Raw genomic sequence first — 23,219 nt, 5'->3', positions numbered from 1 at the left:
CTGAGGGGACCAAGTGCAATATGGCCAAGTTTGCTGCTGATATGCAGTTGGAGTTCAACCCGGAAAAATGTGAAGTGATACACTTTGGAAGATCGAATTTGAAGGCAGAATACAAGGTTAATGGCAGGACTTTTAGCAGTGTGGAGGAACAGAGGGATCTTGGGGTCCACGTCCATAGATCCCTCAAGGTTGCCGCACATGTTGATAGGGTTGTTAAGAAGGCGGCATATGGTGTATTGGCCTTCATTAGTCGGGGTACTGAGTTCAAGAGCTGTGAGGTAATGTTGCAGCTCTATAGAACTCTGGTCAGACCACACTAGGAGTATTGTGTTCAGAGGAAGGATGTGGAAGCTTTAGATAGGGTGCAAAGGAGATTTAGCAGGATGCTGCCTGGATTGGAGAGCATGCCTTATGGGGATAAGTTAAGTGAGCTGGAGCTTTTCTTTTTGGAGAGGAGGAGGATGAGAGGCAACTTGATAGAGGTGTACAAGATGATAAGAGGCATAGATCGAGTGGACAGTCAGACTTTTCCTCAGGCAAAAATGGCTAACAAAAGGGGGCATAATTTTAAGGTGATTGGGGGGAGGGTGGATGTCAGGGAAGTTTTTTTTTTACACAGTGGTGGGTGCGTGAAACGCACTGCCAGCAGAGATTGTGGGGGCAGATACATTAGGGACATTTAAGAGACTCTTAGATAGCCCTCCATTTCTCTATCATTCATGTGGCTATGTGGGAGGGAAGGGTTAGATAGATCTTAGAGCAGGATAAAATGTGGGCACAACATCATGGGCTGAAGGGCCTGTACTGTGCTGTTATGTTCTATGTGAAGGCAGGTGGTAGTGTAGATTGAGAAAGATGATTGACCAAGGGGATCTAGAAGTGAACTGGTGAGGACATGGCAGGTAGAATATAGTGTGGGGGGGTGGGGGGGGAGGGAAACAAATGAGGTGGTCCACTTTAGTAGGGAAAAAATGAAGGTGGAATGTTTGTTTTTAAATGGGTGAAAGAATGCAAGGCTTTGATGTTCAGAGGAACCCGGGCATTCTTGTTCACAAATCATTGAAAGTTAATGTGCAAGTCCAGCAATGGTGTAGGAAGGCTAATGATGGCGTTTTTTTAAACTTTTTGCAAGAGGTTTTGCTTACAGAATTAAAATGTCATGTGTAGGTCCCTGGTGAGATGGCATCTGAAATATTGTGTATAGGTCTGAGATTTATTTATGTACATCAAAACACACAGTGAAATGTCTTTTTGCATTAGTGAGAATGTGCTGGGGGGCAGCCTGCAAGTGTCCACTCTTCTGGCGCCAATGTAGCATGCCCACAGCTCCTAACCTGTACATCTTTGGAATGTGGGAGGAAACTGGAGCACCTGGAGGAAACCCATGCAGACATGGGGAGAACGTACAAACTCCTTACAGACAGCAGCTGGAATTGAACCTGGGTCGCTGGTGCTATAATAGCGTTACGCTAACTGCTACACTACCCTACCTGAGAATATATCTTTGCGATAGAGGGAGTGCAACAAAGCTTCACTGGATAGATTCCTGGAATGGGGGGGGAGCAGTGGGGTTGGAATTTTTCATACGAGGAGAGAATAAGCAGACTGGGACTAAGCTCTAAGTTTAGAAAAATGAGAGGTGATCATGTTGGAACATAATGCTTGAAAGCTGCAGATGGTGGAAATGGGTGATGTCTGTCACGGTGGTAGTGTTGAGAGGCAAGACGTGCATTTTCTTAGGTCGGCCATCCAAGACTGAGGGGAGTAGATCAATCGGGCGGTGAGATTTGGAATTCATGCCAAGAGGACTGTGGAGACTCAATTGCTAAGTATATGAAAGACACAGCTAATGGAGTTTTTCAAGAGTTAATGTGATCAAGAGATATGGGGGTTAGCGCAGAACAGTGACACTGAGGGAAAAACATCTGCCAGCATCTCAATGGTGGAGTAGGTGGAAAGGGTTGAATGGCCTACTTCTATTTTTTTTAAGGTAACTTGAATAAGTGGTTATCCATAACTGTTTGGACTTAATATTGTTCCCTCTTTACTGCAGAATCTATTTCAAAAATATTCTGACCAGCAAGAAATTGGGAACTAAAGGAGAGAGAGAATCATTTGCAGGAACTTGATTTAAATCATAAACTATCATCCACAGAATAAAATATTTGCCCTATACTGTTTTTTGTGTTGCAGTGATGTCAAACAGAGCTTATTTTATGTTGAATATTGCAGGAGCAAGGATGTGGAGCCGCTGATGCTAACCAGTCAGAAGGCCATGAATCAAAACTGACAGCAAGGGTCGCATCTCAAAGGCAATCTCGGGACAAAACACAGGTTAAAAACAAAACTGCTCCATTCATTGGCATTTATCTTTTGAGTTGTTTGTCAAATAACTGAAGTTTATCATTTCACAATTTTCATTTATGCATTTTGTACAAGAGCTTGAAATTTATCTTCCATTTCTAATGATGCAAAAGTTGTCTGTTGTTCAGCAGTAGAGAGAGTTTAATTTGCAGATTAGAAGTTATTGGTCAAATCTAAAAAGTCAATTTGGGTTTCTGCAAAGTGAGTATTTCACTTCGGCAGTGCTATAACAAAAAGTAAGAATTTTAACCATAGAACTACACAGCACAATACAGGCCCTTCGGCCCACAATATTGTGCCGACCTTTAAACCACGCCTAAGACTATCTAACCCCTTCCTCCCACATGTCCCCCTGTTTTAAATTCCTCCATGTGCTTATCTAACAATCTCTTGAACTTGACCAATGTATCTGCTTCCACCACTACCCCAGGCAGCACATTCCATGCACCAACCACTCTCTGGGTGAAGAACCTCCCTCTGATATCTCCCTTGAACTTCCCACCCATTACTTTAAAGCTATGCCCTCTTGTATTGAGCATTGGTGCCCTGGGAAAGAAGCGCTGGCTGTCTACTCTATCTATTCCTCTTAGTATTTTGTATACCTCTATCATGTCTCCCCTCATCATCCTCCTCTCCAATGAGTAAACCCTAGCTCCCTTAGTCTCTCCTCATAATCCATACTCTCCGATCCAGGCACCATCCTGGTAAATCTCCCCTGCACCCTTTCCAACGCTTCCACATCCTTCCTATAATGAGGTGACTAGAACTGGACACAGTACTCTTAAGTGTGGTCTAACCAGAGTTCTGTAGCGCTGCATCATTACCTCGCAGCTCTTAAACTCGATCCCACGACTTACGAAAGCTAACATCCCATAAGCTTTCTTAACTACCCTATCCACCTGTGTGGCAACTTTCAGTGATCTGTGGATGTGAACCCCCAGATCCCTCTGCTCCTCCACACTCTTCAGAATCCTGCCATTAACCTTGTACTCCGCCTTGGAGTTTGACCTTCTAAAGTGTACCACCTCACACTTCTCCGGATTGAACTCTATCTGCCACTTCTCAGCCCAGCTCTGCATCCTATCAATGTCCCTCTGCAAGCTTCAACAGTTCTCCACACTATCCATAACACCATTGACCTTTGTGTCATCTGCAAACTTGCTAACCCACCCTTCTAACCCCTCATCCAAGTCATTAATAAATATCACAAAGTAGAGGTCCCAGAACCGATCCTTGTGGGTCACTGCTAGTCACAGCCCTCCAATCCGAATGCACTCCCTCCACCACGACCCTCTGCTTTCTACAGGCAAGCCAATTCTGAATCCACACGGGCAAGCTTCCCTGGATCCCATGTCTTCTGACCTTCTGAAGAAGCCTACCATGTGGAACCTTGTCAAATGCCTTCCTAAAATCCATGTAGACCACATCTACTGCACAACCCTCATCAATCTTCCTGGTCACCACCTCAAAGAACCCTATCAGGCCTGTGAGACATGATCTTCCCTTCACAAAGCCATGCTGGCTGTCCCTAATCAGTCTATGATTCTCTAAATGCTCATAGATCCTACCCCTTAGAATCCTTTCCAACAGCTTACCCACCACAGACGTAAGGCTCACTGGTCTGTAATTCCCTGGACTATCCCTACTACCTTTTTTTGAATAAGGGGACAACATCTGTCACCCTCCAATCCTCCGGTACCATTCCCGTGGACAACTAGGACTCAAAGATCCTAGCTAACGGTTCAGCAATCTCCTTCCTCGCCTTGCGGAGCAGCCTGGGGAATATTCCATCAGGCCCCGGGCACTTATCTGTCCTAATACTTTCTGACAGCTCCAACACATCCTCTCTTGATATCTACATGCTCTAGAACATTAATCGTACCAACACTGTCCTCAGCATCGAGGCCCCTCTCTTTGGTGAATACTGAAGAGAAGTATTCATTGAGAACCTCACCCACTTTCACAGCTTCCAGGCACAGCTTCCCACCTTTGTCTCTAATCGGTCCTACCTTTACTCTCGTCATCCTTCTGCTCTTCACGTACATGCAAAAAGCCTTGGGATTCTCCTTAACCCTACTCGCCAAAGCCTTTTCATATCCCCTTCTTGCTCTCCTCAGCCCCTTAAGTTCCTTCCTTGCTACCCTATATTCCTCACGAGCCCTATCTGATCCTTACTGCTTACACCTTGTGTATGCTGCCGCTGCCTTCTTAAATAGTTGTTCCACCTCTCTTGTCACCCATGGTTCTTTCACCCTGCCATTCTTTCTCTGCCTCACTGGGACAAATTTATCCCTACATCCTGCAAGAGATCCCTGAACGACGACTACATCTCCATAGTACATTTCCCTTCAAAAATGTCATCCCAGTTTACGCTCTCAAGTTCTAGCCTTATAGCTTCATAATTTGCCTTTCCCCAATTAAATATCTTCCTGTCGTCTTTGCTCCTGTCCTCGTCTATGACAATGCTAAAGGTTATGGAGTGGTGGTCACTGTCCCCCAAATGCTCATCCACTGAGAGATCTGTCACCTGACCTTGTTCATTACCTAATACTAGATCTAATATGGCATTCCCTCTAGTTGGTCTGTCAACATACTGTGACAGGAATCTGTCCTGGACACACTTAACAAACTCCACCCTGTCCAAACCTCTGGCACTAAGCAGGTGCCAATCAGTATTTGTGAAGTTGAAGTCTCCCACGATAACAACCCTGTTATTCTTGCACCTTTCCAAAATCTGTCTCTCAATCTGCTCCTCAGTATTCCTGCTGCTACCGGGGAGGCCTATAGAATACTCCCAGTAGAGTAACTGCTCCTTTCTTGTTCCTAACTTCCACCCATACTGACTCTAGAGAGGATCCTTCTACATTATCCACCCTTTCTGCAGCTGTAATAGTATCCCTGACCAGTATCGCCACTCCTCCTCCTCCACCTCCACCTCCACCTCCACTCCCCCACCCCAATCCCCTCTAAAACACTGAAATCCAGGAATATTCAATATCCATTCTTGCCCTGGTGACAGCCAAGTCTCTGCAAGAGCCACAATATCATAGTCATTTCTGGTGAGGTTCTCTGTATCATGACGCTTTTCAAGTATAGAAGGTAATCTTGGTCTAACAGCAGGGACAGGTTTTATTAAAGTAGATCAGAGCTTCATTGGCTGGAAACTTGCTTTTTTAAAAATAAAGCAACTTAATTATCCACATTGTTGCTCTGTGCAAACCATTCAGTAATCTGGCAAGGAATAGTTGCCCCATGATTTTCATATCACTGCATTACTAATAATTTTGTACCTTTCCCAAAGTTAGCTTATTGAAAACAACTTTTTTTTAAAACCTCCCTTGTGTGATTGGTGCATTTGCTGGATTTGTGCATTTATTACCCAATTAACCCTGCTTGAAGATAGTCCATAAACTTGTATCACATGCCCTTGTAACAACGTATGGATAATGACCGTCAATCAAGTTCACTGGCCCAGAAAATGAACAATGTGTGAAGTTGCATAAGAGATTTTAAAGTTAAACTTGACTATTTTCCTTTGTCTTCAGCTCATGTATCTTTCCTATTTCTATATATCTTGACATTGAATTTGTTCTCATCTTTGTCATTCCTGTTATTTCTCAATCCTATAATCAGACCGAACAACCTTAGTCTAGAGGTTAGCTGAGGTACCAGATGCTGCAGTTATCAACTTGTAAAAGTTTTTGAGCTCAAAATCTGGGCATGCCATGAAATACCCTACTTTAGTAAGCTGATACACTAAATGTGTTGCATTTCTTAAACTACACAAGATTATGGAGAAAAGCATTGTGATTTCACAACCTCAAAATTATACTGGTTTCCAAGGAGATCCTAAAGGACTCATTGTTAATTTTTAAGATGGGATATATTACACTGTTTACAAATGGACAAGGTTATTGTGTTTACTATGCTGCTTGACTTGCTATGCCAATTCAAATCCCAGAAGATTTTAATTCATCACAAGTGTTAAACTAACCTTCTGCAGCAACACAAGATTCTGGAGGAACTCAGTGGATCAGGCAGCATCTGTGGTGGAGGGAAATAGACAGTCGATGTTTCAGGCCAAGACCCTTCATTAGGACTTAAAGACGGAGGAGATAGCCAGTATAAGGTGGTGAAGGGAAGAGGTGGAGCAAGAGCTGACAAGCGATAGATGAATCCCTGTGAGGAGGGGTGATAGGCAGATGGAGGAGGGGAGAGTGGAAATAGCGACAAAGACTGTGAGGCAACAACAGGCTGAAGATGATTGAATCTGGAGGAAGGTGGAGTGTGCAATCAAGAGGGAGGTGGGGAGGGCAGATGGCAACAGAGGAGGGGAACCTGTAGGAAGAAAGTGTGGGTGATGGGCAGATAAAGTGGGTGGAGGAGGGGAAAGAAACAAGGTTATGGGGCTGGGGTGAGTGAAGGAAGAACTGGGGTAGATCAGGAGGAAAGAGAAAAGGGACAGAGGGGAGCAGTTTACCAGAAGTTGGAGAATTCAGTGTTTATGCTGTCGGGTTGTAGACTACCTTGGCGGAATATGAGGTGCTGTTCCTCGTATAGCATCGCGCTGACAGTGGAAGAGGCAGAGTCCAAACATGGTGGTATGGAGGTGGGGAGAGAATTAAAATGGATAGCAACCAGGAGTTCCGGACAGCCATGGCAGACAAAGTGCAGGCGCTCAGCGAAGTGGTCTCACTGATGTAGAGGAAGCCACATCAGGAGCACCGGATGCAATAAACAAGGCTAGAGGATTTGCATGTGAATGTCGGCTTCACTTCAAAGGGCTGTTTGGGGCCGTCTGGAGTTCCCTCCTATAGATGTTGCCTGATCTACGGAGTTCTTCTAGAATCTTGTGTGTTGTTCCAGATTCCAGCTTCTACAGTCTCTTGTGTCTCCATTATGCTACCCTCCTCCGCAATAGCAAGTAGAATATTTCTGCAAAAACCTAACTTGAGTTTCTTGCAAATCTTTTTCAAATCTGAAGAGTTACAAGAGAAAGCCTGGTCATGCAGATGATGAGAGAACAATGGGTGATCGCAATGAACGTGTGAGTAAGCGGCTGAAGACAGTGGAAGCTGACAGTGCACACCAGCGAGACACCACTCAGTCAGAACACAGAGTCAAAGAGGCTGACATATATGAACATGTGAAAGAAGGATGTGATTCCTATGATACTCAAACCTACGGTAAGATCAAAGTTGTTCATATTTGAGAAAACAGGAGAGAATGACTTGAATCCATATGCTAGATATTTGCTTTCTACTGGAGAAAAGTACTTTGGTGAGGGTGGGGTGCAGATGGAGTAAAATTTTATTCTAATTATATAAAATTGCTCATTTTAGATGTGGCCACAACAGAACAACAAAAAGTAGGTGGTGCAGGCCAGGAAGAGCAAAATGAAGATTCTGAACCTATTGAAATGGAAACTACGCAGGAAGAGGAACTGGAGTGTGTGGATGTACAGGAACTGAAGCCAGAGAAAGAAAAATCTTCAACTTCAACAGCATCGGGTAATTAAACACACAATCACTGTACATCACGCATTACTCTAATATAAAAATGCTGAAAATTAAGATAACTAATTAACCGTCTGCCTTTTCCAAATAATCTTGTATATAAGATGCTGGACATTAATCTGGTTAAAATCACTGTGCAGTTCCTGCATTGAAATAACTTGCCAATTAATTTTTACTGTACACAGTTGATAGTAAAAATGGGTGATTTTGGAGCAGTAGTTGATAATTTGACTACCCCATGTTTATTATTGTCACTTCAAGATTTTACTTTTGTTTTAACCCAAGTTGTATGTGATTGCACTTTGGCCTATTGGTCCTTCACTTTCATTTTATTATTACTGTTAGCAAGTTTAATAAGTTTTAGGCAAATTAAAACAATGTGTTTTTTGGCATTATCTCATTTCTGTGGGACCTTGCTGTGTGCAAAATGGCTGCCACATTTACTGCAGTACGCAGTGACTGAACTCTAGAAATGCATTACCTGGCTGCAAAGGATTTTACATTGTGATGAAAGGTATTCTATGATCCAGGATAACTCCTGTGTTTAATTTGAAAGCATTTTTATATTAATCCTTTGTGATTATTGTAGGATATGACAACCTCGAAACAGAGCTGCACCTTCCCAAACCAGAAGATATGGATGTTACAAAAGATGACTCATCAGACTCTGAGAAAGAGTCATCACCTGAAAGGAGCAGAGAGTCCACAATCCACACCCTGCATGAACTGTTAACTGAGGACATGGAACAAGTAGGAAACATCAAGGGTGGTGCGATTCGGTTTAAAGCTAATTTCAAGAGACCTGTCTTGATGAATGATTGTTGTTGGAGTTTTGTTACACGTTTCTTAACAAGGAGGAGGCATGAAATGGGTCAATTCCTACGTTATGATTTGCAAACAGTAATTCGAAAAAATATAGCTTTGACAGGTTATGGGTGAATCTTTGAATTTTAATGATGTGGAGTTTTTAACCACTGGTTCCCAACTTGAGCTGAACATTTACGGACATATGAATAAGAACCTTGAATAGGTCACTTAGACATTCATTTAACCTGATTTGTTATTATATAAGATCATGAAAGATCTGATTTGTAACCTCCGCCCTAACCTGCCATAGAGGCCCAGGTTGCCAGTGGGGATGTCCATCCTATCTTCTTGTGTTGCCACTTCTGGAGAGCTATGGGCTCGTACCTCAAAATGCCTCTGTATGTCAGTGCTCCTAAGGGCCCTGCCATTTCCTGTATACTTTCCTCTTGCATTTGACCTCCCAAAGTGCAATACCTCACACTTGTCTGGATTAAATCTGTCTGCCATTTCTCAGCCTCTATCTTCAATTAATCTATATCCTGCTGTATCCTTTGACAACTTTCCTTGCTATACAAAACTCTGCCAATTTTTGTGTCATCTGCAAACTTACTAATCAGCCCACCCACATTTTTGTCCAAATCATTTGTATACATCACAAACAGCAGAGGTCCCAACACTGTTCCCTACGAAACACCATTCATCACAGACCTCCAGTCGAATAACACCTCTTCTATGGCCAACTTTTGAATCTAATCAACCAAGTCTCCATGGATCCCATCTGTTTTAATCTTCTGGATCAGCCTACCATGAGGGACCTTGTCAGGTGCTTTAGTAAAGTCCATGTAGTGAGCATCCGCTACCCTAACCTCATCAATCATCTTCACTCAAAAAAAGCTCAATTAAGTTTGTAAGGCATGACCTTCCCCGCACAAAGCCATGCTGATTATCCCTAATAAGTCCTTGCTTTTCTAGATGCGAGTAAATTCTATCCCTAAACTCCTCTGCGATAATTTCCTTGCTACCGATTAAAAGGCTCACTGGCCTATAATTTCCTGGTTTTAATGTGTTACTTGTTTATTTTTCCTGTCAATATGGGCAATTTCCCACATTCCCCACACACTCCATTTGCGAGATCTTTTCCCCCACTCGTTCAGCCTATTTGTCCGACTTCACCGAGTACTTTCCAACTTTGTCATCAACAGTTCTAGCTATCGTACCTTTGATTCCTTCATCCAAGTTATTAAAATAAATTGCAGAAGTTGAGACCTCTGCTCTGATCTCTATAGCTTACCACTCATTGGTAGCCAACCAGGAAACACCAATTATATGCCTACACTGTATCCTGTTAGTCAGCTGATCTTGTTCCACGCTGGTACATTACTTCCATCACCCTGAGCTTCAGAAAATTGAGTGTGTAATCAGTTTTTGTTTAAATTCCAACTCTTGTTTCAAGCTGCCCCTCTGAGAAATGCTGTGTGCACAGAGATGGAAGACAGAGTTTGTCTCGTATCCGTTCAGTTCCTCTTATTTGCAAAATTGCCAAACAAAATATTTGGCCCATTTAAGTCCAAACCAGCTCGGAGAGCAATCCAGCTACTCCCACTCCCTGCCGCCTCCCCAAATCCTTTTTTTCCTGATACTTATCCAGTTCCTTTTTAATGTTGCAGTTGAAGGTGCCGCCATTACTGCCTCTGGCAGTGTATTCTAGGGACCCTGGCCATCCACTGTTTTTAAAAACAATTTTTTTTTCCATGTTACATTTTTCTGCCAGTTGTCTTTGTTCTAAGTCCCTTAATTCTTGATCTCTTCAGTGGAAATTTCTCCCTCCCTGCTGTCTATACCCTTTACAAAATACTCAACAGGTGAGGCTACATCTATGGAAAAAGAAACAATTAACCTTTCAGGTCTAAAAACCCTCCTTTGAACTGTTCAAAAAAAGTCATGGAGAATAAAGTGGAGCTGCGAACCACAGTAGCTTTGTAGAATGAGTCAATTTTGAAATGGATATCAGGAGCTTCCATGTATGTGGCATAAAGCATGGATCTCTGAATGTGATGAGAACAGTGCCTTGAAATGTTGGGTACTTTGGAAAATGTGATCCTGGATGAGTCTTTGGGATGGGTAGAATTTGAGTTGATATCTATGTGGGATGAGTTGGAGCTGAGGAGTTTTGCTCACAAAAGAAATGCGGCTACAGAAGCAAATTTTGGTCCAAGTTTTATCAAGGATGAGAAGGGAAATGGAAACCACCCGAGGTTGAACAAGACAGAAGAGATGGATGGAAATCTTGCCAGAGAGCTACAAGGTTAGCATTTCTGGAAAAGAGGCAGTGAATCCAACAGTAAATGAAAATCCAGGGTTTTTGACCTGAAATGTTAACTCTGTCTCTTCTGCCTGACCTGAGTGTTTCCATTATTTGTTCTCTGAAAGTGGTTGACTTAAAAGGAGTTTGCCAAATCATTAATTATCTCATGATTGTTTATTAATAGTTCATTATCCTAGTATAAGTGAGTTTTAAAATCTGTTTGACTGTACTGACAAATACATTGTCAATATTTTTCTCACCATATTTTCTCAGTTGTAATTGAGGAAAAAATAGTGGGGGAAAAAAATTGTTCATTTATTTGGCTCAGCTGGTGTGCCTTTATTTTATTACTTGGGGTTTAAGTGAAATATTTGCTTTCCAGAGCATTGCCCTTGACCCAGAAGAGCTGCGTAAACAGCTAGAAGAGCAGCTGAATGCTTGGCAGAATGAAAAGGCTGGTGATCCAGAACAAGTAAGCAATCAGTTTTAATGACTTGTATTTAATTTTAGTTGTGGATGTACAACCAGATTAAGCAAGACAGGGCTGTTCAAAAAGAAAAAAAATTATATCCCAATCCTTGAGTACAGGCAGTTTTACTTAATGCCACCACTACTTTGGTAAACTTCTTGAATTTCCATTTGTAATCAGATATTTGATATTGAGATATTGAAAAACTCGCTGATAAAACTGCATAGAAATAATTGGAATAATAAAAGATGAATAAATATGAATCACTTTCTGCCAGGTTATCTATTTCTGGTTAAGGACTGTAAAATAAGGCTGATTTGCATCTGATCGCTTTCAAGTGAAGCTGCTAGAAATGCATATATATTTTGGCTCATGGTGATTGCCATGGTCAGAAAGCACATCTGGACCTGTACACACCTGTGAATGGACATTGGATGAGCTGCTTGAATGCTCTTTCCAAAATTAGCTGTACTTAGAGCAGCAGGAGTGAAGGGTACATCTCAAGCTGCTGCTCAATTAGTTCAATGGAAATTGTGATTTAGATGTAAAAACATAATGCTGGAAATGGTCAGTAGGCCTTGCAGTAGTTATGGCAAAAATAGCAGTTAATATTTCAGGTTGTTTCATTAGACTTCCCATTAGAAGTAAGTTTTAAGTTACAAGGAATGGGAAGACTGGTGGAGAAAAAGGGGAAGGGTAGGAAAGGTTAAATGACGGGTGGTGGCACTGGCTGGAGAAGGGTGGTAAAGGCTAATTAACAGATGATACATCTGGAGGTGATTTCAAAGGAGATTCTGAATCCAATGATGCAGGATACCGGCAGCAGAAAATGTTTATTTCATTGTTTTCATCCAGGTAAAGTTCCCTTTTGGTGGGGCTGTAATGGGGCAAATCCTGAGCTACTACTTGGTTTACCTGTGAACTTAATTTCCCTTGTTTTGTTCTGCCCTTACTAGGAGAAAGCTGCAGCTGTGATGTGGCAGCAGTATCAGACATTGACAGCTCCTCTGTCACAGCAGCTGTGTGAACAGCTTCGCCTTATACTAGAGCCCACTCAGGCAGCTAAACTCAGGTCAGTGTTCTTGCTACTGGTTCTCTGTAATTATAGACCATGGTAAGTTGTACGTATTAGGAACATTGGGTCCTCCAGAATTGAAATAAATAGCATTTGAAGATTACAGATGGTCCATTTTGCTACAAAACTGTAATTTGTTGATTGTCCTTCAGGGTAATACAATTTATTTTTATAATAAATGACAAAGCAAGCACCTTAGCAATAATTGGATATTGCTGTTATATTATTTCCGTTCTTTCTTCCATATACCTGTCTTGCACAGTGATCTGGGTACTTTAAAAAAAAATTTAGCCATGTAATTTATTTTTATGATATTCCCAGAATGGAAAAAAAAGTGCACTACTTATTTGCTACTGACACCATTGCTACTGGTGGGCATTTCATTTAAATAATACTTGACATTATTTCAGTTTACAACCCTTCACAATAACCAAATGAAGCACCTGAACTGGCGAACTGTTTCTAAATCTTTGATCCTCTCTGATTTTTGGATCAGGGTTGCCTTTTTTTTTGCTGCTAACCCTTGTTAACTTTGCTGCTAACTTTGGTTAATAGAGGTTAGAGATCTATTAACAGTATGTATTGGATTGGAATGTGGATATGGCATTTATAGACAAGACCATCACTATTAATTAAAAATCAAGTCCTTTTAACCTAGAAGGATACAGGAATATAAAGTGAATTCGACCTTTAGAACTTCAAAAAATAAAGTACTGCATATTCTGGAAATTGGAAATCAGCAGAAAATGCTGGAAATACTCGGCAGAATACTGCTGGGATGTCTTCCATGACCGAAATTGGCATTCAGTCAATTTGATTAATTTCATGTGATATCAAACAACGGTTGAGGGCAGCAAGACCTAACGATAACCTGGCTGTAGTGCTGAAGGCCCATGCTTCAGAACTAGCTGTGCCTTTAGCCAAACTATTGCAGTACAATACATGTATCTTCTCAAAAGTGTGGAAAATTGCCAAAGTATGTCCTGTCTACAAAATATTGGACAAATACAGTCCAACTAATTACTACCCAATCAGTCTACTTGCCATCACTTGTGAAAGTTTTATTGCTGGCGCTAATAACCAGTTTCGATTTCACACAGACCATTTTGTTACCAACCACATCAGTCTTAGTCTTAATCCAAACATGGACCAGAGAGCTGAATTCCAGAGGACTGGTGAAAGTGACTTTGTCAAATGCTACCATAATGTCATGGTAGAGTGTGGCATTAAGGTGACCAGATAAAATTGAAGGGATAAACACTCCAGTGGTTGGAGTCATATCTTGAACAAGGGAGGCTGGTTGTGGTTGCCAAGACAGGTGTGAAAATCTCAGATCATCACTGCAGGGCTTTGTCAGGGTAATGTCCCTGGCTCAACCATTTTTAGCTGCTTCACTAATGACATTCCTTCCATCATAAGGTCAGAAGGGGGAACGATCATTCATTGCACAGTCTTTAATTTCATTGGCTCCTTGGCGAATGAAGCAGTCCACTCCTACAGACAGCAAGACTTAAGCAACATTCAGGCAAGGGCTATTAGGGAAAGTAATGTTTGAGCCAAATAAGTGCCAGGCAATGACCCTCTCCAATTAGAGGGGGTCTAAACACTCGCACTTAATATTAAATGGTATTTCTGTTACGGAGTCCCCATCATCAACATTCTGAGGGATATTATTGACCAGAAATTCAACTAAACCAGCCATGAAATACTATGACTGCAAGTGCAGGTAATAGGCTGGGTACTCTGCATCAAGTGACTTGTGATCTGACGCTCCTCCAAAGCTTCTCCACTATTTATAAGACATGTCAGGATTGTGACAGAGTGCACTCTGCTTGTCTGAAGTGCAACTCCAATGACACTCAATACTTGATTACATTTAGGATCAAGAAGCCAGCTTGATTAGCATGCCATCTACCCAAATCATTTATTCCCTCCACCACTGGTACACAATGGCTGCAATGCACACCATCTAAAAAATGCATTGCCACTACTCGCCCAATCTGCGCTGACAGTACTTGCCACACCCATATCCCCCAACACAAATGAGGTCCAGAGCAGCAGGCTCACAAGCACTGCAATCTACAGGACCCCTACCAGATCTTGCACCATTTTAACTTGGAAATATACATGGCTGGTCCTTCATCACTGGATTTAAATCCTGGAAGTCTCTACACAACATTGTGAGAGTACCTTCAGCAGAAAAGCTTCAGCAGTTCAGGGCAGTATTTGCTATCGCCATCTCCTCGAGGACAATTACGAATGTGCAATTACGACCTCGCTAGCAATGTCTGCATCCTGAAAATAAATAGACAGCGTTTGTGGGGTGAGAAACGGCTAACATTTCAGGTAGGTGTCCTTTTTTTATCCCAGCAGCTCTGATGCAAGGTCATCAACCTGAAATGTTTGTTCTCTTTCTCATCACAAATGCTGCCTAACCTGCTAGGCATCTTCAGGATTAATTTTTGACCTTTTTTGATATGTTGTGGTGTTCTAAATTTGTTCATTTAAAGTTTCTTGGAAGAAAATCTTGTGTAAGTGATGACCTACTTTTCTTCCACCTGTTTGTGTCCAGAGGGGATTACCGAACTGGAAAGCGATTAAACATGCGCAAGGTGATTCCTTACATAGCCAGTCAGTTCCGTAAAGATAAGATCTGGCTTCGCAGGACAAAACCGAGCAAGCGGCAGTACCAGATTTGTTTGGCTATTGATGACTCCTCTAGTATGGTTGACAACCATTCTAAACAGGTTTGGCTTTTAAAAAGTTGTATTCCAATTTGCACAACTGCAGTCATCGGTAAAGGCCTGAAGTTACTGTAACATTTAAGAGAGTTTGGATAGGTACATGGATGGGAGGGGTTTGGAGGGATATGGTTTGGGCGCAGGTTGATGGAACTAGGCAGATCAGTTCAACATGGACTAGATGGGCTGAAGGGCATGATTCTGTGCTGTAGTGCACTATAACTTCCAGCATCTGCTGCAGTCTCGTGTCTCCTTGTTATTTAATTCATTCTTCTCCATTCTCAAAGGTGACAGAACCACTGTACACTCCCACTTCTCCCAATATATATTTACCAAGTGTGGTGTGGAACCCAGAACACTTTCATCCTTTCTGCAGGGCAAATTTATCACTGCAGGCCCTTCAAAAGAGGGATTGGGAATCATTATTTTGAATAACTGCAAAGGCAAGTCGATGGTGACCACGGGTGACTGTTACTGTTGGAAAGTTCTGGGTCATTGTTCATATTTGGTTGACAAACACTCTGCCCTTAATAACTCGATTAATAATCTAGATAAATACAGTCCCATATTGGGTCATTGCATCTCTAGCAAGTGTGGTACTGTTTGTTTCAGCCCAAAAAGGTGAAAAATCGATAGCATTTTTTTATCTAATGGCTATTCAGTGACAGGAAAGTGAATCGGTATCTGGATAATTTATTAAGATCTAATTGAGCTGGTATGCTTCATGGTCATACAGCACAGAAACAGACCCTTCAGCCAACTCGTTTATGCCGACCAGGAAGCCTATTTGAGCTAGTCCCAATTGCCTGTGTTTGGCCCATATCCCTCTGAACCTTTTTCTGTCCCTGTACTTGGCCAAATGTCTTTTAAACATTGTAATTGTACCTGCCTCTACAGCCTCCTCTGGCAACTCGTTCCATATATCCACCACCCTCTGCATGGGGGAAGATGTTGCCCCTCAGATTCCTTTTAAATCTCACCTTAAATCTATGTTCTCTAGTTTTAGACTCCCCTACCCTGGGATAAAGACAGTGATTATCTATCTTATCTATGCTACTCATGAAGTCACCCTCTGCCTCCTACGCTCCAGGGAAAAGTGTCCCAGCCTATCCAGCCTCTCCTTTTATAACTTGAGCCCTCCTGTCCAGGTAACATCCTCCTGAATCTTTTCTGCACCCTTTCCAGCTTAATGGCATCCTTCCTGTAGCAAGACAACCTGACCTTTACACAATACTTCAAGTATGTTCTTGCCAAAAACTTGTACAGTTGTAACATGATATCCCAACTCCTGTACTCAGTGCCCTGACTGAAGGCCAGTTTGCCAAATGCTGCCTTTGCCACCTTGTCTATCTGTGCCTCCACTTTCTGGGAAAATGTGTACCTGTACCCCTAGGTCTCTGTTCTTTCGCTGTGCAAATCCACACAGCAGTTATCTCTTGCTGAGTTATAGATGTTCAGTGCCTCTGGAGGGGAGAACCTGAAAACAATGTATTTGCTGGATTGCTTTTCTTAAACATGTGAAGTGTTAAATGAATCTGATCAACTCCTGAAGACCCTAATGCAGGTGTATTACTTGTTTTGCAGCTAGCCTTTGAAGCTTTGGCTGTAATTGGAAATGCTCTTTCACTTCTAGAGGTTGGGCAGGTTGCTGTGTGCAGGTGAGTGTCAGCATTAGAATCTGTATTGTAGCAGCATCTGCAGTAAGAACTAACATTTACCAACACTATGTTCAACATTTGTCAGGAAACAGCTCCAGTATTCTTGCTCTATGACTTCTATGGATAATGTCATTAAACCTGCCTATATTGATGCAGTATTCAAATGTTAAAATGATAATCATAAACCTTTTTTTCTGAGAAATGTTCTATATTCTCTTTGAGCATTTTTGTTTAAATTCTAAAAGAACTGATAATTGCAGTAACCGTTGGAAATTAATCTGGGTTTTGCTTTGGGCACAGTTGCTAAAACAATGAGAATTCCCAGCACAGCCATGCTAGTTTTCTGAATTTGGTTTTGAGTTGAGTTTCTATTTGAACTTGTTCTCATAATCAGACTTAAGAACATAGAACATTACAGCACCATGCAGGGCCTTCCGCCCATGGCGTTACGTTGACATTTTATCCTGCTCTAAGATCTATCTAACCCTTCCCTCCCCCACAGCCCTCCATTTTTCTATCGTTCATGTGGCTATCTAAGAGTTACTTCAATGTCCCTAATGTATCTGCTTCCACCACCTCTGCCGGCAGTGTGTTCCATGCACCCACCACTCTGTGTGTAAACAAAAACTTGCTTCTGACATCCCCACTATACCTTCCTCCAATCACCTTAAAATTATGCCCCCTTGTGTTAGCCATTTTTGCCCTGGGAAAAAGTATCTGACTGTCCACTTGATCTCTGCCTCTTATCTTGTACACCTCTGTCAAGTCACCTTTCATCCTCCTTTGTTCCAAAGAGAAAAGCTCTAGCTCGCTCAACCTATCCTCATAAGACAGAGTAAGTTTACTCACAAGCCACCATAATCAGGGAGAGGTGTAAACCTTGCTTTGTTTCTTAGCATGGTAAATAATGCTTAATATTTAATCGTAGCCTGAAACAGTTTGATTAATGCTTCTGGAAATGGAAATGCATCTGTTGTAAAAATAAAAGGTATCTAGTCCATTACCTGTGAGATACCTGATATTAAAATAACTGAAACAGAAACAATGGACTATAGTAGTCAGTCAGTAAATTAAACTTTTTAATATGCATTTAAGATGTTTCAGCTCCCTTGTATTTGGAAGAAGAGCACTTAATTTTAAGGCAATTGGCATGCAGATGGACACAATTAACAGAAGCTAAGCATGGCGAAGGGTGTAGATTGGGTTTATAAACACAAGATAGTGGAGATTGCACACTGTCACTTGATCCCAAGGTTCGCCTATTGCCAAAACAGGTCTACAGTGGATGTCATCTTCCTGGCCCTACAGTCATCTCTGGAGTATCTGGACAGTAAAGACACCTACATTAGACTATTGTTTATTGACTAAAGCTCTGCCTTCAATTACTATAATTTCAAGCAAACTCATCACCAAACTCTGAGACCTGGGACTCAACACCTCCATCTGCAACTGGATCCTTGACTTTCTGACCAACAGACCGCAATCAGTGAGGATAGGCAGCAACACCTTCAGCACGATTATTCTCAACACTGGTGCCCCACAAGGCTGTGTCCTCAGCCCTCTACTCCCTATATACTCATGACTGCATGGTCAGGTTCTGCTCTAACTCCATCTACAAGTTTGCAAATGATACCACTGTAGTAGGCTGTATCTCAAATAACGATGAGTCGGAGTACAGGAAGGAGATAGCTTAGTGATAGGTGTCATGACAACAGCCTTTCCATCAATGTCAGCAAAGAAAAAGACCTGGTCATTGACTTCAGGAAAGGGGGCGGTGTACATGCACCTTTTTACGTCAATGGTGCTGAGGTTGAGAGCTTCAAGTTCCTAGGGATGAACATCGCCAATAGCCTGTCCTGGTCCAACCACGTAGACGCCACGACCAAGAAAGCTCACCAGCGCCTCTACTTCCTCAGGAGGCTCTATAAATTTAACCTGTCCCCTTTGACACCCACCAACTTTTATCGATGTACCATAGAAAGCATTCTATTTGGATGCATCATGGCTTGGTATGGCAACTGTTGGGCATTTTCAGGATTAATTTTTGACCTTTTAACCAGCCTCCCCTCCATGGACGCTTGCCTATACCTCTCGCTGCCTTGGTGAAGCAGCCAGCATAATTAAAGACCCCACCCACCCGGGTCATTCTCTCTCCTCTCCCATCAGGCAGAAGATACAGCAGGCTGAGGGCACATACCACCAGGCTCAAGGACAGCTTCTATCCCACTGTGATAAGACTATTGAATGGTTCCCTTATACGATGACGTGGACTCTTGACCTCACAATCTACTTTGTTATGACATTGCACCTTTTATTGTCTCACTTCCCTGTAGTTGTGACACTTTACTCTGTATTCTGTTATTGTTTTTACTATGTACTACCTCAGTGCACTGTGTAATGAATTGATCTGTACAAACGGTATGCCAGACAAGTTTTTCAATGTACCTCAGTACGAGTGACAACAATATACCAATGAGTACAGAAACCTTGATAACAGACCTATTATCCAGCTGACTTCTGTTATGTTTCAGCTTTGGAGAGAGTGTTCAGTTGCTGCACCCATTCCATGAGCAGTTCAGTGATCAATCAGGAGCAAGAATACTGAGACTATGTCAATTCCAACAGAAGAAAACCAAAATAGCACAGGTTGGTGGGAGCTGACTATCAGTAATTGAGTGTGTGTAAAACTTCATGCAGGGGATACATTGCAGTCTAACAGTTTATTGTGTATAAGTGTAACATTGTTATCTCTGCAAGCTTCTACCTATATGTAATATCAACACTATTACATGAATAGCTTGTCTCCTTTTGCAACTAATCTGTTTTTAGCTAGATAGTGGAATAGATTAGATCTATGATGCTTACTGTCAATTGATTTATTTCAACATGATAGATGGTGTACCTAATGTAAAATTAGGTAATATTGTAAATTGAGCTACCATGCTGTGTATGTCTAATGAAACCATTTTAAGGAGCATGGTTATAATTTAAATTTATAGTTTTTTAATAAATTCAGAAATGAATTATGAAAACTGACTTCAAAAACACAAGATTAAAATATGATTGCAATTACATCAAAGGTCATTTATTTTAGTAACAGATGAACTGATGTCTCTAATACTAGTTTTCAACTTGCAGTTTCTGGAATCTGCAGCCAACATGTTTGTGGCCGCACAGCACCATTCCCAACAAGGAAATCCAGGTCAGCTTCAAACATTCGTTCATTTATAGTGCAGTATTTTGTATAGTTGGGCATTTGAAATATGTAGATTTATAGTTCAGTGATGTGGATAGCGCTGAACAAATGAAGTTGAGTTCACAAATGCAAAGGATCTTCAGTGTCACATGTTTCTGAAAGAAGCAATGAGAAATTTTTGTGTCCTGTTGTGACTGTGAAAACGTCTTTTCTCAACGCAAGCAGGTCTTCTGGAGAATCCATTTCTTCTCGCCTGACACTCAACAGTACAATGATATTTTATACTTCTTAACAATAAACTATCAACTACAGTTTCAATGGCTATAATTTCCCTCTTTAACATTTGAGTGTGGACAGGTATCTTTTGTAGAATTATATATCTACAATGTGAGCACATCCCAACTGGCAGAATCCCTTTGAATATTCAAATACCAGTGGCTGGTCTGAGAGGTACCCAAAACACCACACACCCAAAATATTCTTGTTACAGTGTTGAGGGATGGCTGCCTGGATATACAAACAGCCAGATTATTAAGTGACAAAATACTCGTGCCCTGAACTGTATTAAGTGGCAGAGATATGAATTTAATGATGTGTTAATACAGGAGATGGCCACTTAATGCCTTCCCTGATCTCATCATGAGGGTTTCAATGAGGGCCAATTAGTGTGAACATTCATTTATTGTCTTCCCCTGCTTAGTTACAATGGTACAGAATTGGACGTCAGTCCTGCACCTGATTGTTTGTTTGTTTTTAGTTTTGAAGACTGGTTCCTCATCCTATTCCATAATTCCTGAAAGATGTCCCAAATAATTCCTAACATGTCCTTCTATACTGGTGATATCATTAGAATGGAGAGGTCCAAGTTCGGTTCTTAAATATTTTGTTTCAAAATAGCTGGAACATTGGCCCCTGTACAACTATCTTTAAGAGAACACTCAAAAATAGTGAAAGCTGAAAATTACGTCTGTAAAAATTTGATTTCCTATCCCAGTCCAGAAGCAGGACAGCTTCTATCCTGCTGTTGATCTCTCAATCTACCTCGTCATAACTCTTGCACCTTTTTTGTCCACCTCTACTGCCCTTTCTTTATGACTATAACACTATATTCTACATTCAGTAATTGCTTTTTCCTTTGTACTATCTTGATGTAATCATGTTTGGAATGGTCTGTCTGGATGGCATGCAAAACTGTTTTTCACTATCTCAGTACATGTGACAATAATATTCTATTTACCACCCTCTGATTGCAGGTCATGCAAGTTTATAATTTGAGACAGATAATTCAGCAGATTCCAAGAGGACATGAAGGAATTCTTTTGGTGTGAAAGGGACTCTACCAGTGGTGTCCTGAAATTGCATTTTTGACTTTAAACTGTTACAAATCTAAATGACTGCTGTGATGGAGGAAAATGTCATTTAATGCAAAGTGCTTTTTTTTCCTACTTGGTATAATTTCTTTAAAAGGAAAACGAGTTATAGCAACTTAATAACACATGCTTTTTTCTTCTTCTAGAAACTGCACAATTACTGTTGATTGTGTCCGATGGAAGAGGTCTGTTTTTAGAGGGGAAAGAACGAGTTACAACAGCTGTTGAGGCTGCTCGACATAACAATATCTTTGTTATCTTTGTTGTACTGGACAATCCTGATTCTAAGGTAAGAAATAATTATCGAAATATAGCACGGGTAGACATTTCTAGTTAAGGAGAGCATGCACCAGCACAGGGGCATGAGGTAGAATGGTTTCATGCTGTTCCTTCAGATTCTGATTTCATGTTGGTGGGATATGTAATCAAAAGCCAAGGTTGCAGATTAAAAAGCTGAATAAGTGAAAATATTAACTTGTTACTTGGGGGAAAGAATTTTCTTTCAAATATTCATTTTGGGAATCTAGAAGTTGGTGGCCAGGCCAGCATTTACTTGACCTTTCAGAAGGTGCCTTGAACCTCTGCAGTCTTTGTGATGAACTTACTCCTCCAGGATGTCAAGCCAGCAATAATGAAGGGCAGGTAATATTTCCAACTTCGGATGTGTGTGACTTGGAGAGCAACTGGTAGGTGGTGGACGTTTGGAAGGTGTTGGAGTGGCCTGGACAAGTAAATGCAGTGCATTTTGTAGATGGTACATAGTGCAGCCAATGTGTGTTGGTAGTGGAGAGTTCTGAACATTGAAGTAAATTTCTGTCCTGGCTCACTCTATGTAGTTATCTTGAATGGAACACTGGAGAAAATTAAACCTTGCACATCTCCTGCAACTTTGTAATCATTTGTTTCCACTTGTAGGATTCCATCCTGGACATCAAAGTCCCTATCTTTAAGACACCAGGAGAAATGCCGGAAATTAAATCGTATATGGAAGAATTTCCGTTCCCGTTCTATGTAATTTTGCGAGATGTGAATGCGCTCCCAGAGACACTCAGTGATGCTCTCAGGCAATGGTTTGAACTGGTGACAGCAGCTGATTATTAATGCAATGTATTGCAGAAAGTTGTCACCTCTTATCTACTGATGTTTCAAATTATGCACATTCTGTAAAATTGTACTGTTACTGTAGATCCTCTTACAATGTGTCCTGTCTTTGAGAATGCCTGAGATTATAATGTGAATTTTCTATATTCACATTGAGATCTTTACCACATTGTGGTGTTTGTGCCAAAGGCACAGTTTATTGTACTGAATGTGTTGGAATATCACTTTTTTTTTGTAGTGTGGATATTTGTTGCAAAAGTGACCTCGACAAACATGAGCTTCAGTGTGTCATTTGGAGATGGCTTTCTTTATTAAGATTGTACTCTTTGAATCCTTTTATATGTCAATAAAGTTATGCAACATCTGAAAACTACTTGGATGTTTGATGTTAATGATATAGCACATCACCCATTTGATGTTGTGAAGGTGCTTCAAATCTTGTGCAGTTATCTTTCAATGACATTCCTTCAATAGTTATAGCCACCTCCAGAAGATTTGACTTGGGTGTGATTGTGGGTTGGTCGTCACTCTGCTTTCTTCCCTGAGCACAGATTGATGTGATGAAACTGGAATTAGGAGGAGGGCCTTCTGCACCCAAGCCTGGTCATTTAATAGGG

The 23,219-nt window shown here is 41.4% G+C and overlaps 1 protein-coding gene across 1 annotated transcript in view; it reads left to right on the top strand.

Moving 5' to 3' along the window:
* The window catches only part of mdn1 (midasin AAA ATPase 1), a 148,734-nt gene extending 125,768 nt beyond the window's left edge, over positions 1 to 22,966 (top strand). The window contains 12 exon segments of the mRNA XM_052024495.1: positions 2,233 to 2,334; positions 7,349 to 7,550; positions 7,707 to 7,874; positions 8,470 to 8,630; positions 11,375 to 11,464; positions 12,418 to 12,533; positions 15,109 to 15,283; positions 16,862 to 16,935; positions 19,467 to 19,581; positions 20,074 to 20,137; positions 21,648 to 21,790; positions 22,417 to 22,966. Of these exon segments, the coding sequence (XP_051880455.1) occupies positions 2,233 to 2,334; positions 7,349 to 7,550; positions 7,707 to 7,874; positions 8,470 to 8,630; positions 11,375 to 11,464; positions 12,418 to 12,533; positions 15,109 to 15,283; positions 16,862 to 16,935; positions 19,467 to 19,581; positions 20,074 to 20,137; positions 21,648 to 21,790; positions 22,417 to 22,602 (1,596 nt within the window). The 3' untranslated portion in view covers positions 22,603 to 22,966.
* Positions 22,967 to 23,219: the final 253 nt, after the last annotated feature.

Source organism: Pristis pectinata, chromosome 10 (assembly GCF_009764475.1).
Source record: "Pristis pectinata isolate sPriPec2 chromosome 10, sPriPec2.1.pri, whole genome shotgun sequence".
NCBI classification, from domain to species: Eukaryota; Metazoa; Chordata; class Chondrichthyes; order Rhinopristiformes; family Pristidae; genus Pristis; species Pristis pectinata.
The sequence above is the reverse complement of the archived record's forward strand: the minus strand, read 5'-3'. Positions and strand labels throughout refer to the sequence as shown.